At 47.3% G+C, this 12353-nt stretch overlaps 1 protein-coding gene across 1 annotated transcript in view; it reads left to right on the top strand.

Moving 5' to 3' along the window:
• The window catches only part of CACNA1B (calcium voltage-gated channel subunit alpha1 B), a 292665-nt gene that overhangs the window by 175372 nt on the left and 104940 nt on the right, over nt 1-12353 (top strand). Inside the window, exons 19-20 of the mRNA XM_063144790.1 lie at nt 3145-3251; nt 9384-9446. Of these exons, the coding sequence (XP_063000860.1) occupies nt 3145-3251; nt 9384-9446 (170 nt within the window). The remainder of the gene's footprint in view (nt 1-3144; nt 3252-9383; nt 9447-12353) is intronic.

Genomic DNA, 12353 nt, shown 5'->3' with positions numbered 1-12353 from the left:
CCGGAGGTTGGCAGCTGTGAAATATTGGCTTTGTGTAATTGTTTTAATGGGCCATCTTTCATCTGGTCTAGCATGGATTCCTTCTTTATGAACCACGGCAAGGATCCACACATTGCAGATGTGCTGGCCCGTTGGTTCAAAGGAGCAGCCACGTTTGAAAGCCGAATGGCCAAGCGATGCCTCAGCTGTTGAAGTCTGAGTGGTTTCATTTTCTTCCTTTCTGGAAAAAAAAGGAAGAACTGAAATGAGTTTTGATACGAACGCCACCAGTTTTTAGAACCTTTAGGCATTTCCCCCCCCCCCAGCTCAGTTGATTTGGACATTTTTTCAGCCAATTCCTTATCTTCCATTAGGGTTTTTTTATTTGTTTGTTTGTTTAATTATATCCGTTTACAGAACCAGAAGCAGTGGAGGTTGGTGGCTCCGATTTGGGTGGGGCTGTGAATCCGTTCCAGTTTATTATTTATTTATTTATTTATTGCATTTCTATACCGCCAATAGCCAGAGCTCTCTGGGCAGTTTACGAATTTAAGACAATTCAAATATAAAACAACAGTATAAAACCGTAATATAAAATACAATATAAAAGCTCAACCAGATAAAAAAAAACAGCAGCAATGCAAAATTACAAATTTAAAACACCGAGTTAAAAGTTTATTTATAGACTGTTAAAATGCTGGGAGAATAAAAAGGTCTTCACCTGGCGTCTAAAAGCGTATAATGTAGGTGCCAAGTGAACCTCCTTAGGGAGCTCATTCCACAGCCAGGGTGCCACAGCAGAGAAGGCCCCGCTCCTGGTAGTCACCTGCCTCACTTCCTTTGGCAGGGGCTCGCAGAGAAGGACCCCTGAGGATGACCTTAGGGTCCGGGCAGGTACATATGGGAGGAGGCGTTCCTTCAGATAGCCTGGCCCCAAGCCGTTTAGGGCTTTAAATGTTAATACCAGCACTTTGAATCGGGCCCAGACTTGGACTGGCAGCCAATGAAGCTGGAAAAGGACTGGCGTGAACCAGCCAGAACCAGCCAGAACTTTAATAATATTGTGAAATGCTGAGAGATTTTATTATATTCAGTGGTATAGAAATGTCACAAATTAATAATAAAATACTAAAGGAGCTGTCCAAGATGCTGAACCCTAACCCTCAAAATAGGTTCAGCACCTTGGAAAGCTCATTTAAGCCTTAGCTAGACGAGGGGTTATCATGGGCTCATACCCAGGATCGCCCCTGTGCATCCAGATGTGGATCCCAGGCTCAGGCAGGGATCAACCCTCCCTTGCCCCAGGATAATGGGCACCACTTTGGGCCCGGTTTTTCACCTGGTCTTGGGCTGAGCCCGAGATTGCGAGCATGTGGCCCACTTGAAGCGGCTTATGCCTGGCTTTGCGCGATTACTCGTGCATAGCTGGGAGCCGCACATGGGGCGCAGCGCTCCGCAGGAGTGCTGCACCCATCCGGGCTAGGGTGGGGGGAGCGAGGAAATATTTCTGTTTTTTAAAAAACACCCTGCCTGCCGTCGCTGGAGCGCTCCTGTGCTGCTGGCCCTTTAAAACTTTTTTTAAAAAATGGCGGGCATGACGGCTCTCCTCCAGAGCTCGTCGCGCCTCGCGTGTGAACGAGGGCGAGATCCCGCGATAGTTGCATTGTGGGATCTCCCCTCCCTTAGCCCGGATTTACAGGTAGGTCTAGCTACGGCCTTAGACTTTGGTTGGTTCTGGAATCCGGAATGGATTCACTGCTTTTAAAACAGAAATGAGCAAAATTGTTCCAGCAGGTCTCTAGCAATGAGCCTTACCCTACTGAATTCTTGTGTGTGTGTGTGTGTGTGTGTGTTTGTGTGTATTTGGGTTCCTTGTTTCTCTCTCATAGACTTCTGGGTTATCCATATCCTAGATCCTAATTTTTATAGGATATGATTTTCTCTCTCTTTTTGAGCAGTGTCTCCACGTGTCACCTAGGTTCCTCTGCTGCTGAACTTCCTCTTTGGGCTCATCTACACCAAGCAGGATATTCCACTATGAAAGCGGTATATAAAAAGCAGGAGCCACACGACTGCTTTATAGCGATATTGAAGTGCACTGCAGGATCTACACTACTGCTTTATAGTGGTAATGAAGTGCACTGACAGCTGTTGAGACCCATTGACACATCTACACCAAGCAGGATAGAATGCTATGAAAGCGGTACATAAAAGGCAGGAGCCACACCAAGCAGGATATAGTGGTATGAAAGCGGTGTATGGTCTGTATCAATGGGCCCCAACAGTTGTTAGTGCGCTTCAATACCGCTATAAAGCAGTCGTGTGGCTCCTGCCTTTTATATACCACTTTCATACCACTTTCATAGTGGAATATCCTGCTTGGTGTAGATTAGCCCTTCTATAGCTTTTTGTGTCTATTTCGGATTCTCAGGTCTTTGTTAGACCAGGCTATATCCTGGGCTGATACCCGGGATCGCCACTGTGTGCCCAGATGACACACAGGGGATCCCGGGCTCAGGGAGGGATCAACCTTCCCTGGCCCCGGGATATAGCCTATCCCTTCTAGCCCAATTTTCCCCACAGTCTTGGGCTGAGCCCATGACCGTGGGCGTGTAGCCCGTTCTGTGGCTTTTCCAGGCTCCATGCAATTACTCGCACGTAGCCGGGAGAAGCCGTGCACAAGGCACAGCACTCTCCAGAAGTGCCGCGCCAATTGGGAGCAGGGTGGAGGGAGTGGGGAAATGAATTTAATAATAAAAAAAACCCTTACCTGGGCGCATGAGCATTCATGCGCATTGCCCCTTTAACTATGAAAAAAAATGGCGGACGCGACTGGTCTTTCCTTCGGCTCGTCGCGTCTGACGTGTAGACTAGGGCGACAGTCAGTCTACACCTCCTCCGTCACGGATTTCAAGGTAGGTCTAGCAGAGGCCGCTGTCTGTTTCTCCAATTCATCTTTTGCTTTATTTTGGTAGGTGTTCTGGTTGCCTTCCTCCTGCCTTGTAGTTTTCTTTCCCTTGGTGGTGGGGGTGGAGGGGGGCAGAGGCCATCTCTGTTGTTCTTCGTTAGTCATTTCAATCAGTCCCAAAAGAAAAACTCTTTAAAGGAAAGGAAAGGGTCATTTGAATAACACATTCTCTCCTGTGTCACTGTCTTCCAAAACAGGATGAAGAAGAGATGGAAGAGGCCACGAACCAAAAGCTTGCCCTGCAGAAGGCCAAGGAGGTAGCAGATGTTAGTCCTCTGTCAGCAGCTAACATTTCCATAGCAGCGTAAGGGTTTATTTTATTATTTTGGAAACATTCTCCCATTTTCTATCTTTGTTTGTGTCCCCATAAGATTCTTATGGTCCAGTAAGAATCTTACACACACACACACACACACACACACGGGTGTAAACATCTCCTAAAGGTAGCATAGGTCCTTAAGTGGACTGCAGAGATTCAAACAGGATTCCAGCTGCTGAAAAGAATGTGGTGACTCTCTTTTCTGGGGTGGGGGTGGGGTTTTCTCATGGGGAATCCACGATTCCTTTTTGTTTCCATTTGAAAAGATCCCTTGTCCACGATTTTTCACAGAAGCACCGCTGCACAGGTATGTGGTGCAAATCACGTGGCCCCTGTGCACGCGACAGGAATGTCCACGTCAGGTGGGGCTGGGAAGCCCAAAATGGGAAGGCACGCAGACCTACAGGCGGTGCCAATAGAGAAAGCAGGAGAGCACCCACAGTGAAAGGTAGTGTGACGTAGTAGGTAAAGCATTGGACTCAAAAGTGGAGTTCAGATCCTCGGTCATTGAATGACTTTCAGCCAGTCATTATCTCTCAGCCTAACCTGTTTTATGAGGTTGTTGTGAGAATATTAGCCACGATATATTGCCTCCAGGATCAGAGGCAGTGCGCCTCTTAATACCAGTTGCCGGTGAACATGAACATTCTGTTGCATTCATATCCTTCTTGTGGCCTACCCATTTGGACATCTGGTTGGCCAATCTGGGAGCAGATTGTTGGACTAGGCAGGACTTTGGTCTGATCCAGCGCAGTTCTTTACATGTTCTTTCAATCCTGCTCTTCTCCCAAGGAGCTCAGGACTGGGGAGAGAAAAATCTTTGAGGTAGGCTAGACGGAATGATAGTGACTGGTCCCAGATCTGCTCATGAATGGTCCAAGGTCTCCCAGTAAGTGGAGCAGGGCTTTGAATTTGACTCTTTCAATCCTGCTCTTCTTCCAAGGAACTCAGGACTGGGGAGAGAAAAATCTTTGAGGTAGGCTAGACGGAATGATAGTGACTGGTCCCAGATCTGCCCGTGGCTGGTCCAAGGTCTCCCGATAAGTGGAGCTGGGCTTTGAATTTGACTCTTTCAATCCTGCTCTTCTTCCAAGGAACTCAGGACTGGGGAGAGAAAAATCTTTGAGGTAGGCTAGACGGAATGATAGTGACTGGTCCCAGATCTGCCCGTGGCTGGTCCAAGGTCTCCCGATAAGTGGAGCTGGGCTTTGAATTTGACTCTTTCAATCCTGCTCTTCTTCCAAGGAGCTCAGGACTGGGGAGAGAAAAATCTTTGAGGTAGGCTAGATGGAATGATAGTGACTGGTCCCAGATCTGCTCATGAATGGTCCAAGGTCTCCCAGTAAGTGGAGCAGGGCTTTGAATTTGACTCTTTCAATCCTGCTCTTCTTCCAAGGAGCTCAGGACTGGGGAGAGAAAAATCTTTGAGGTAGGCTAGACGGAATGATAGTGACTGGTCCAAGATCTGCCCATGAATGGTCCAAGGTCTCCCAGTAAGTGGAGCTGGGCTTTGAATTTGACTCTTTCAATCCTGCTCTTCTTCCAAGGAGCTCAGGACTGGGGAGAGAAAAATCTTTGAGGTAGGCTAGACGGAATGATAGTGACTGGTCCAAGATCTGCCCGTGACTGGTCCAAGGTCTCCCGGTAAGTGGAGCTGGGCTTTGAATTTGACTCTTTCAATCCTGCTCTTCTTCCAAGGAGCTCAGGACTGGGGAGAGAAAAATCTTTGAGGTAGGCTAGACGGAATGATAGTGTCTGGTCCCAGATCTGCTCATGAATGGTCCAAGGTCTCCCAGTAAGTGGAGCAGGGCTTTGAATTTGACTCTTTCAATCCTGCTCTTCTTCCAAGGAGCTCAGGACTGGGGAGAGAAAAATCTTTGAGGTAGGCTAGACGGAATGATAGTGACTGGTCCAAGATCTGCCCATGAATGGTCCAAGGTCTCCCAGTAAGTGGAGCTGGGCTTTGAATTTGACTCTTTCAATCCTGCTCTTCTTCCAAGAAACTCCGGACTGGGGAGAGAAAAGTCTTTGAGGTAGGCTAGATGGAATGATAGTGACTGGTCCCAGATCTGCCCGCGAATGGTCCAAGGTCTCCCAGTAAGTGGAGCAGGGCTTTGAATTTGACTCTCCTTCATTCCTAGGCTGTCTAACCATGTGGTCTATCTGTCACATCGCAGCTAGTCTATTGAACTATCGTGCATTACTGATGACTCTGGAATTCACACAAGCTGGGCAAAAGAGTGTGTCGTTGGTCTTCAGCAACTGGTGTTCAGAGGAATGCTTCCTGCAATTCTGGAGACAGCATAGATCCAGTATAACTACAGCCATGGATAACCTTATTTATGTTATTTAAAATATTTGTAGGCCACCTTTTATAGTAAAATCGAATAGAATAGAATAGAACAGAATAGAATATTTATTTCTTACCTGCCTCTCCCTCTGGATCGAGGCAGGGAACGATACAAAATCACAAGAAAATGCGTGCAACTGGTTAAAAATATATAAAACATACTATTAAAATAACAATCAGACATGTTAAAAAACATCTGGGTAGGCCTGCCAGAAGAGATCAGTCTATATGGCTTTCTTAAAATCTCCCTTCCAACTTATAATTTTACAATATAAAACCCCCCAATACATCTTAAAACCATAAAACACCATAATAATAAGGATCATAAGAGCCAGCAATAGCAATTAGTCAGGTAAGGATATATATGTAATATATATATATCCCAGTAAAAAGTAATTACAAAAGTAATTACAGCTCGAGCCACATCATATATGAAGCAGTCCGATGAAATCTTTATTTAAGAGAAGGCGGTAGCAAACACGAAATTGTCGAATCCCCTTTTTAAAGCCGTTGAAATTGGTGGCTGTCATCACATTTTAGTTTCATTCAGTGTGTCATTTTTCCAGCCTTAATTCGTTTCATCCTGTTCCTGCATTAATGTGCAAATCTGAAAAAAAAGGACACCTCTGCAGAAAAATTGGAACATGATTTCATATGCATTTCGTCTGATATATGCATCTATCTATGTCATTTCTCATAATAGAATGCATCTCTAATATTATGTATTTTGGTGTACCATTTCCATTAATATCTGGATTTTTTTACGCGTTTTTGATGAGAGAACTGCCTCACAAAATTTGGGAAGATGCAAATATTGAGGTATAATTTCAGTTTAAAGCCCTGTGGCCCTTAAACTAGCCTGTTCTCATAAGGCATGATGGACGCTGCTGTTCCATCACCAATGTTGAAGCAAGATTCAAGAACTACCGTATTTCTTTGATTCTAAGACGCCATCGATTGTAAGACGCACACTCATTTCAGTACCGCCAACAGAAAAAAAAGCTTTGATTCTAAGAAATAGTAAACACACCCGCGATTCTAAGATGCACCCCGTTTTTAGAGATGTTTATATGGGTGGGGAGGAAGTGCATCTTAGAATCGAAGAAATACGGTAGTCTTTTCAGCTTCTGTACGTGAGGGGTGTACGTCTGAGCATCCCTAATGATAAGGACACTATTATTATCATCATTGTCGACAGGTGTTTGGAGGGAGTGAACTGAAACACGTGGCGCTTTCAGTGTATCAGACAGGCTGGAGCATTGCTTTGGTGGATGCTAGAGGCATTTTAAAGCAAGCCACGCCAGAGGAAGGAAACAGGCTGAAGAAGAAATAAAGCCAGGGAGCAATCTCAGGCAGAAAAATTGTCTTGGGCCAGGCCTCTTTTGGAACCTTGCAGAGGGAAAGGATGTCAGCTAAGGATAGTGTGTCTCCTCTGAATGAGTGTTTGGAGGCAGTAATGGGCTGGATGAGGAAAAACAAACTGAAGCTGTATCCAGACAAAACAGAGGTGCTTGCTGTCAAGGGCTCTGACCTAGGTTTGGAGGTGTGTCAGCCAGTTCTGGATGGGGCTACAGTCCCCCTGAAAGACTGTGTTCGCAGTTTGAGGGTGCTCCTGGATCCGTCGCTCCAAATGACAGCCCAGATGGATGCAACGGCCAGGAGTGCCTACTATCAGCTTCGGCTGATACGCCAGCTGCACCCCTTCTTAGAGTCAGAAGACCTAAAGACAGTAGTGCACACACTGGTAACCTCAAGGCTCGACTTCTGCAATGCGCTCTACATAGGGCTACCATTGTACCTAGTTCGGAAACTTCAACTAGTTCAAAATATGACAGCCAGGTTGGTCACCGGTACATCTAGGGGTGAGCATATTACCCCAACATTAAAATCACTCCACTGGCTGCCAATTAGTTTCTGGGCAAAGTACAAAGTGTTGGTCATTACCTTTAAAGCCCTACATGGTTTGGGTCCAGGTTACCTGCGGGATCGCCTTCTCCCATACAGTCCGCCCCGCACACTCAGGTCCTCTGGGGTGAACTTACTTCAGTCAGCTAAAACTAGGCTGACATCAGTTTCCCAGAGGACCTTTTCTTCTGTCGCCCCCAGATTGTGGAACGGCCTGCCGGAGGAGATTCGTAAAATTAACTCTCTGTGTGATTTTAAGGCAGCTTTAAAGACTAGCCTTTTCCAGCAGGCCTATCCAGATCAGTGTAAAATCATGATTTTTTAAGATGTATTGATTCCTGTTCTAATGTTGTTCCCCGCCTCGATCCAAAGGGAGAGGCGGGTAAGAAATAAATAGATGATGATGATGATGATGATGATGTTGAGAGCCTCACAATGTACTTGAGGGTCAACACGTCCAAAGTTCCTGTTACTCAGCATTTCAGTGTACTTGCAGAAGGGATAGGGACTGCATTAAGGCACGGACTCGGGACATGCCAAGTTGGGCGAGCTTGCTGTTTTTCACTTTTTTAAAAAAATATCTATGATGCTGTTTGTTTTAGGGAAAGGGCCTAAACAGGGCTGGCCCTATCATGAGGCAGAGTGAGGCAGCCACCTCAGACAGCAGATTTTTGGTTCACAGCAAGGCAGGAAATTGTTTGCTATTAATTTATTTTTATTGGATTGGATCCAGACTTAGAGCCTGTTCAGAAGACACCTTAAACCATGGCTTTAACCACAGTGAATAGGGCTTTTTGCTTTATTCACCGTGGTTTAAGCCATGGTTTAAGGTGTCTTCTGAACCCAGCCCGGCTTTCTGGCTTAACCAGCATGGTTAAAGCCATGGTTTAAGGTGTCTTCTGAACCCATCCTGGCTTTCTGGCTTAACTAGCATGGTTAAAGCTGTGATTTAAGGTGTCTTCTGAACACAGCCTGGCTTTCTGGCTTAACCACCATGGTTGAAGCCATGGTTTAAGGTGTCTTCTGAACACAGCCTGGCTTTCTGGCTTAACCAGCATGGTTAAAGCCGTGATTTGAGGTGTCTTCTGAACACAGCCTGGCTTTCTGGCTTAACCACCATGGTTAAAGCCGTGGTTTGAGGTGTCTTCTGAAAACAGCCTGGCTTTCTGGCTTAACCACCATGGTTAAAGCCGTGGTTTAAGGTGTCTTCTGAACCCAGCCTGGCTTTCTGGCTTAACCACCATGGTTAAAGCCATGGCTTAAGGTGTCTTCTGAATGGGGCCAATGTCATACTTAGAGTAGACCAACTGAAATCAAGGCGACTCAGCTAATTTAAGTCCCCTTGATTTTTAATGGGGCTATTCTAAGTTATGTCTAAGTGTGGATCCAACCCATTTTAATTTTTTTACTGCCAGGTATGGAGGAGAGGTGCTTGTGTGATTTTCTGCCTCAGGTTCTACACACCTTGACCGGGGGTGGGTGGGATGGGGGAGCATTTGCGGGGCCACCTCAGGCAACAAAATGCCTTGGGGCAGCCCTGGGCCTAAACACCCACAAATGTCTATTGAAGCATTGCATTTTAAGATGGCTGGCTTTTAGGCCCACCTTTGTACAGTTCCCAATTCGTTTGCTTGTTTATTGGTTTATTTAGTTTCTTCCTTCCCCCCCCCATTCGATTAGCAGCCTGTGACTCCCACTTTTCCCCAGGGCTCCTTTTGCAACGCACACCCCCAGCCTGCACCGAATGGGACCTGAAACCTTGTCTGAGTCTCTTCTCTTGAAAACTCTTGAGTATTTCCCCCCCCCCCCCGCCTCTTTTCCTTCTCACATTTTTTTTTTTCTTCTGTTTCTTGCATGTGCAGTTTTGTAAAGCAAACTCGAGGTACTGTATCACGCAGCTCGTCAGTCTCCAGCGTAAATTCACCGTGAGTTGCCCCTCTGTGTACAATAAATGGATTTATGATATATATATACCTATACAAGTAGATCTTTCTCCTTTTCCCCTGCACTCCCATCTCCATCCCTCCCCCCGCCCTCTTTGCTTAAATCATTCACTTCATTGTGGCAAACAGAAAGTGGCCAGCATACCCTTCTAAAGTGCTTGTGAGTTGCTTCTGTGAGCAATTCCATTACGGTCCTTCCATTTCCTTTCTCTCCTCCTTCACCTCCATGTGTTGGCATGCACTCTGTGCTCTGGTCTTCCTCTTACCCTGTGAACGTCCTGCTTCCGTTCTATGGTCTGTGTTGATTCTTGTGTTTGGTTTCTCGTCCCACTCTCGTCTGATGGCTGTCTTGCCTTGTATCATTGTGTTCAGAGGAGGGCAACGAGGACGTTCAGGGGTCTGGAAACAAAGCCCTATGGAGAGAGGCTGAAAGAACTGGGCATGTTTAGCCTGGAGAAGAGAAGATGGAGGGGAGACATGATAGCACTCTTCAAGGACTTGAAAGGTTGTCACATAGAGGAGGGCCAGGAACTCTTCTCAATCTTCCCAGAGTGCAGGACACGGAATAACGGGCTCAAGTGACAAGAAGCCAGATTCCGTCTGGACATCAGGAAAAACTTCCTGACTGTTAGAGCAGTACGGCAATGGAACCAATGACCTAGGGAGGTTGTGGGCTCTCCCACACTAGAGGCCTTCAAGAGGCAGCTGGACAACCATCTGTCAGGGTTGCCTTAGCGTGGATTGCTGCATTGAGCTGGGGGTTGCACTCGATGGCCTTATAGGCCCCTTCCAAATCTACTACTATATAATTTGCCCACCCAGAGATGCTGTCAGGGGGCGAGACTATGGGCTCATCTACACCAAGCAGACCTTCTACTATGAAAGTGGTACGAAAGCTGTATATAAAAGGCAGGAGCCACACAACAGCTTTATAGTGGTATTAAAGGAAGCCAGATTCCAGCTGGACATCAGGAAAAACTTCCTGACTGTTAGAGCAGTACGACAATGGAATCAGTTACCTAGGGAGGTTGTGGGCTCTCCCATACTAGAGGCCTTCAAGAGGCAGCTGGACAAGCATCTGTCAGGGATGCTTTAGGGTGGATTATTTATTTATTTATTTATTTAAGGATTTTTATGCCGCCGTTCAGCCAAAAAAGGCTCTCACGGCGGCTTACAAAAGTATTTCTTGACAGTCCCTGCCCACAGGCTTACAATCTAAAAGACATGACACAAAAGGAAAGGGGATTGGGAGGGAGGAGGAGGAGGGGGAAAAGGAAAGCAAATTCAGGCACCACAATCTTAGTTGGAAAGTTCAGCAGTTACAGGTGACAGCAGGAGGGAGGGGGCTCTCAGCTGGAGCTGGACCCAGGCACGGTGGAGAGGTGCCTGGCTGCTGCTTCCTCCCTCACTGGTGGCCTCCTTCATTGATCAGGGAGTTGGACTCCATGGCCTTATAGACCTCTTCCAACTCTACTATTCTGATTCTATGAAGCGCACTGACAACTGTTGGGGCCTATAAGACACATGGGACCCTACAGTTGTCAGTCCACTTCAGTACCACTATAGAGCAGTAGTGTAGATCCTGCTTGGTGTAGATGAACCCGAAGACAACCACCATGTGGGAGACAGGCAGGGTTGGTTCCAGCCAGGATTGGGCGAAAACGGTGTCAGGGCTCCAATTACCCTTGTGCCCGCCCCGTCCTCGCCCTCTGGGTTCGTTGTGCACCATATCGCCGGCGTGCTCCTTGTCCTTGCTCATCTCGCTGCTCATTTACCTGGCAGGTGAACAAGCAGCAACAGCAGGGGGCTGTCTAAAGGCTTGGAAAGCCCCGGGGTGAGGGCACGGCCTTGATTATAAGACGCTGCTGCAATCCTACGCCCACCCTGGGGTTTTCCGTCAAAGCCGTGGAGAAAAAAAATCGGGGGCTCACACCCTGACTTTTTTTCTCCCCAGTGAAGGGAATACGTGCAACACAGCTCCATCGCCTCACTCCGGAGCCGCAGCCAGGTGGAGCCTGGCGGAAGGTGACCTGTGATTGGTCGCCTTCCACCAGAAAGAGGTTGGGGGAGGCTCCGGTCCCCAGATGGCCGCCCAGAAATTCCCCACTCCCTCCTCAGCATCAGGGTTACCTGACGCCACCCTGGGGGAGTGAAAGCGGGGTTTTTTGAGGGTCGCGGCGCCAACCCGGCGCCGTAAAGACATCCCCCAGCAAGGAGGAGCAGCAGACTTCAAGGATTGGTCATGGGCCCCTCTATGGTGTATTGGCCTCAGGAGATGCCCAGTGTTGTTGTTCCCGGACACCAGCCCTGCAACTAGGAATGTGGGTAGAGGAGCAGAGCCAGGAAGTCAAGACATCAGGGGGAAAAAACCCTGATCCAGGAGACTATAGTTTTCCAGGCAAAACTGTCCTGGAAGCCTTGTGTTGAGAAGAGTCATAGAATCATATAATTAAAGAACAGTAGAGTTGGAAGGGTCCTAATAAGGTAAGGCCATCAAGTCCAACCCCCTGCTCAATGCAGGAATCCACCTTAAAGTATCCCTGACAGATGGCTGTCCAGCTGCCTCTTGAAGGCCTCTAGGATGGGAGAGCCCACAACCTCCCTAGGTCACTGGTTCCATTGTCATACCGCTCTAACAGTCAGGAGGTTTTTCCTATCTCCATCCAGAATCTGGCTTCCTGTAACTTGAGCCCGTTATTCCGCGTCCTGCACTCTGGGGTGATCGAGAAGAGATCCTGGCCCTCCTCTGTGTGGCAACCTTTCAAGTATTTGAAGAGCGCTCTCATGTCTCCCCTCAATAGACACCTGTATGGATGGAGTCTCTCCAGGTCCTTGATAGTCCAAGTAGACATCTACTCCATAGCTGTAGTGGTTCACTATACAGGGCAT

Source organism: Elgaria multicarinata, chromosome 19, assembly GCF_023053635.1.
Source record: "Elgaria multicarinata webbii isolate HBS135686 ecotype San Diego chromosome 19, rElgMul1.1.pri, whole genome shotgun sequence".
NCBI lineage: Eukaryota > Metazoa > Chordata > Lepidosauria > Squamata > Anguidae > Elgaria > Elgaria multicarinata.
The sequence above is the reverse complement of the archived record's forward strand: the minus strand, read 5'-3'. Positions and strand labels throughout refer to the sequence as shown.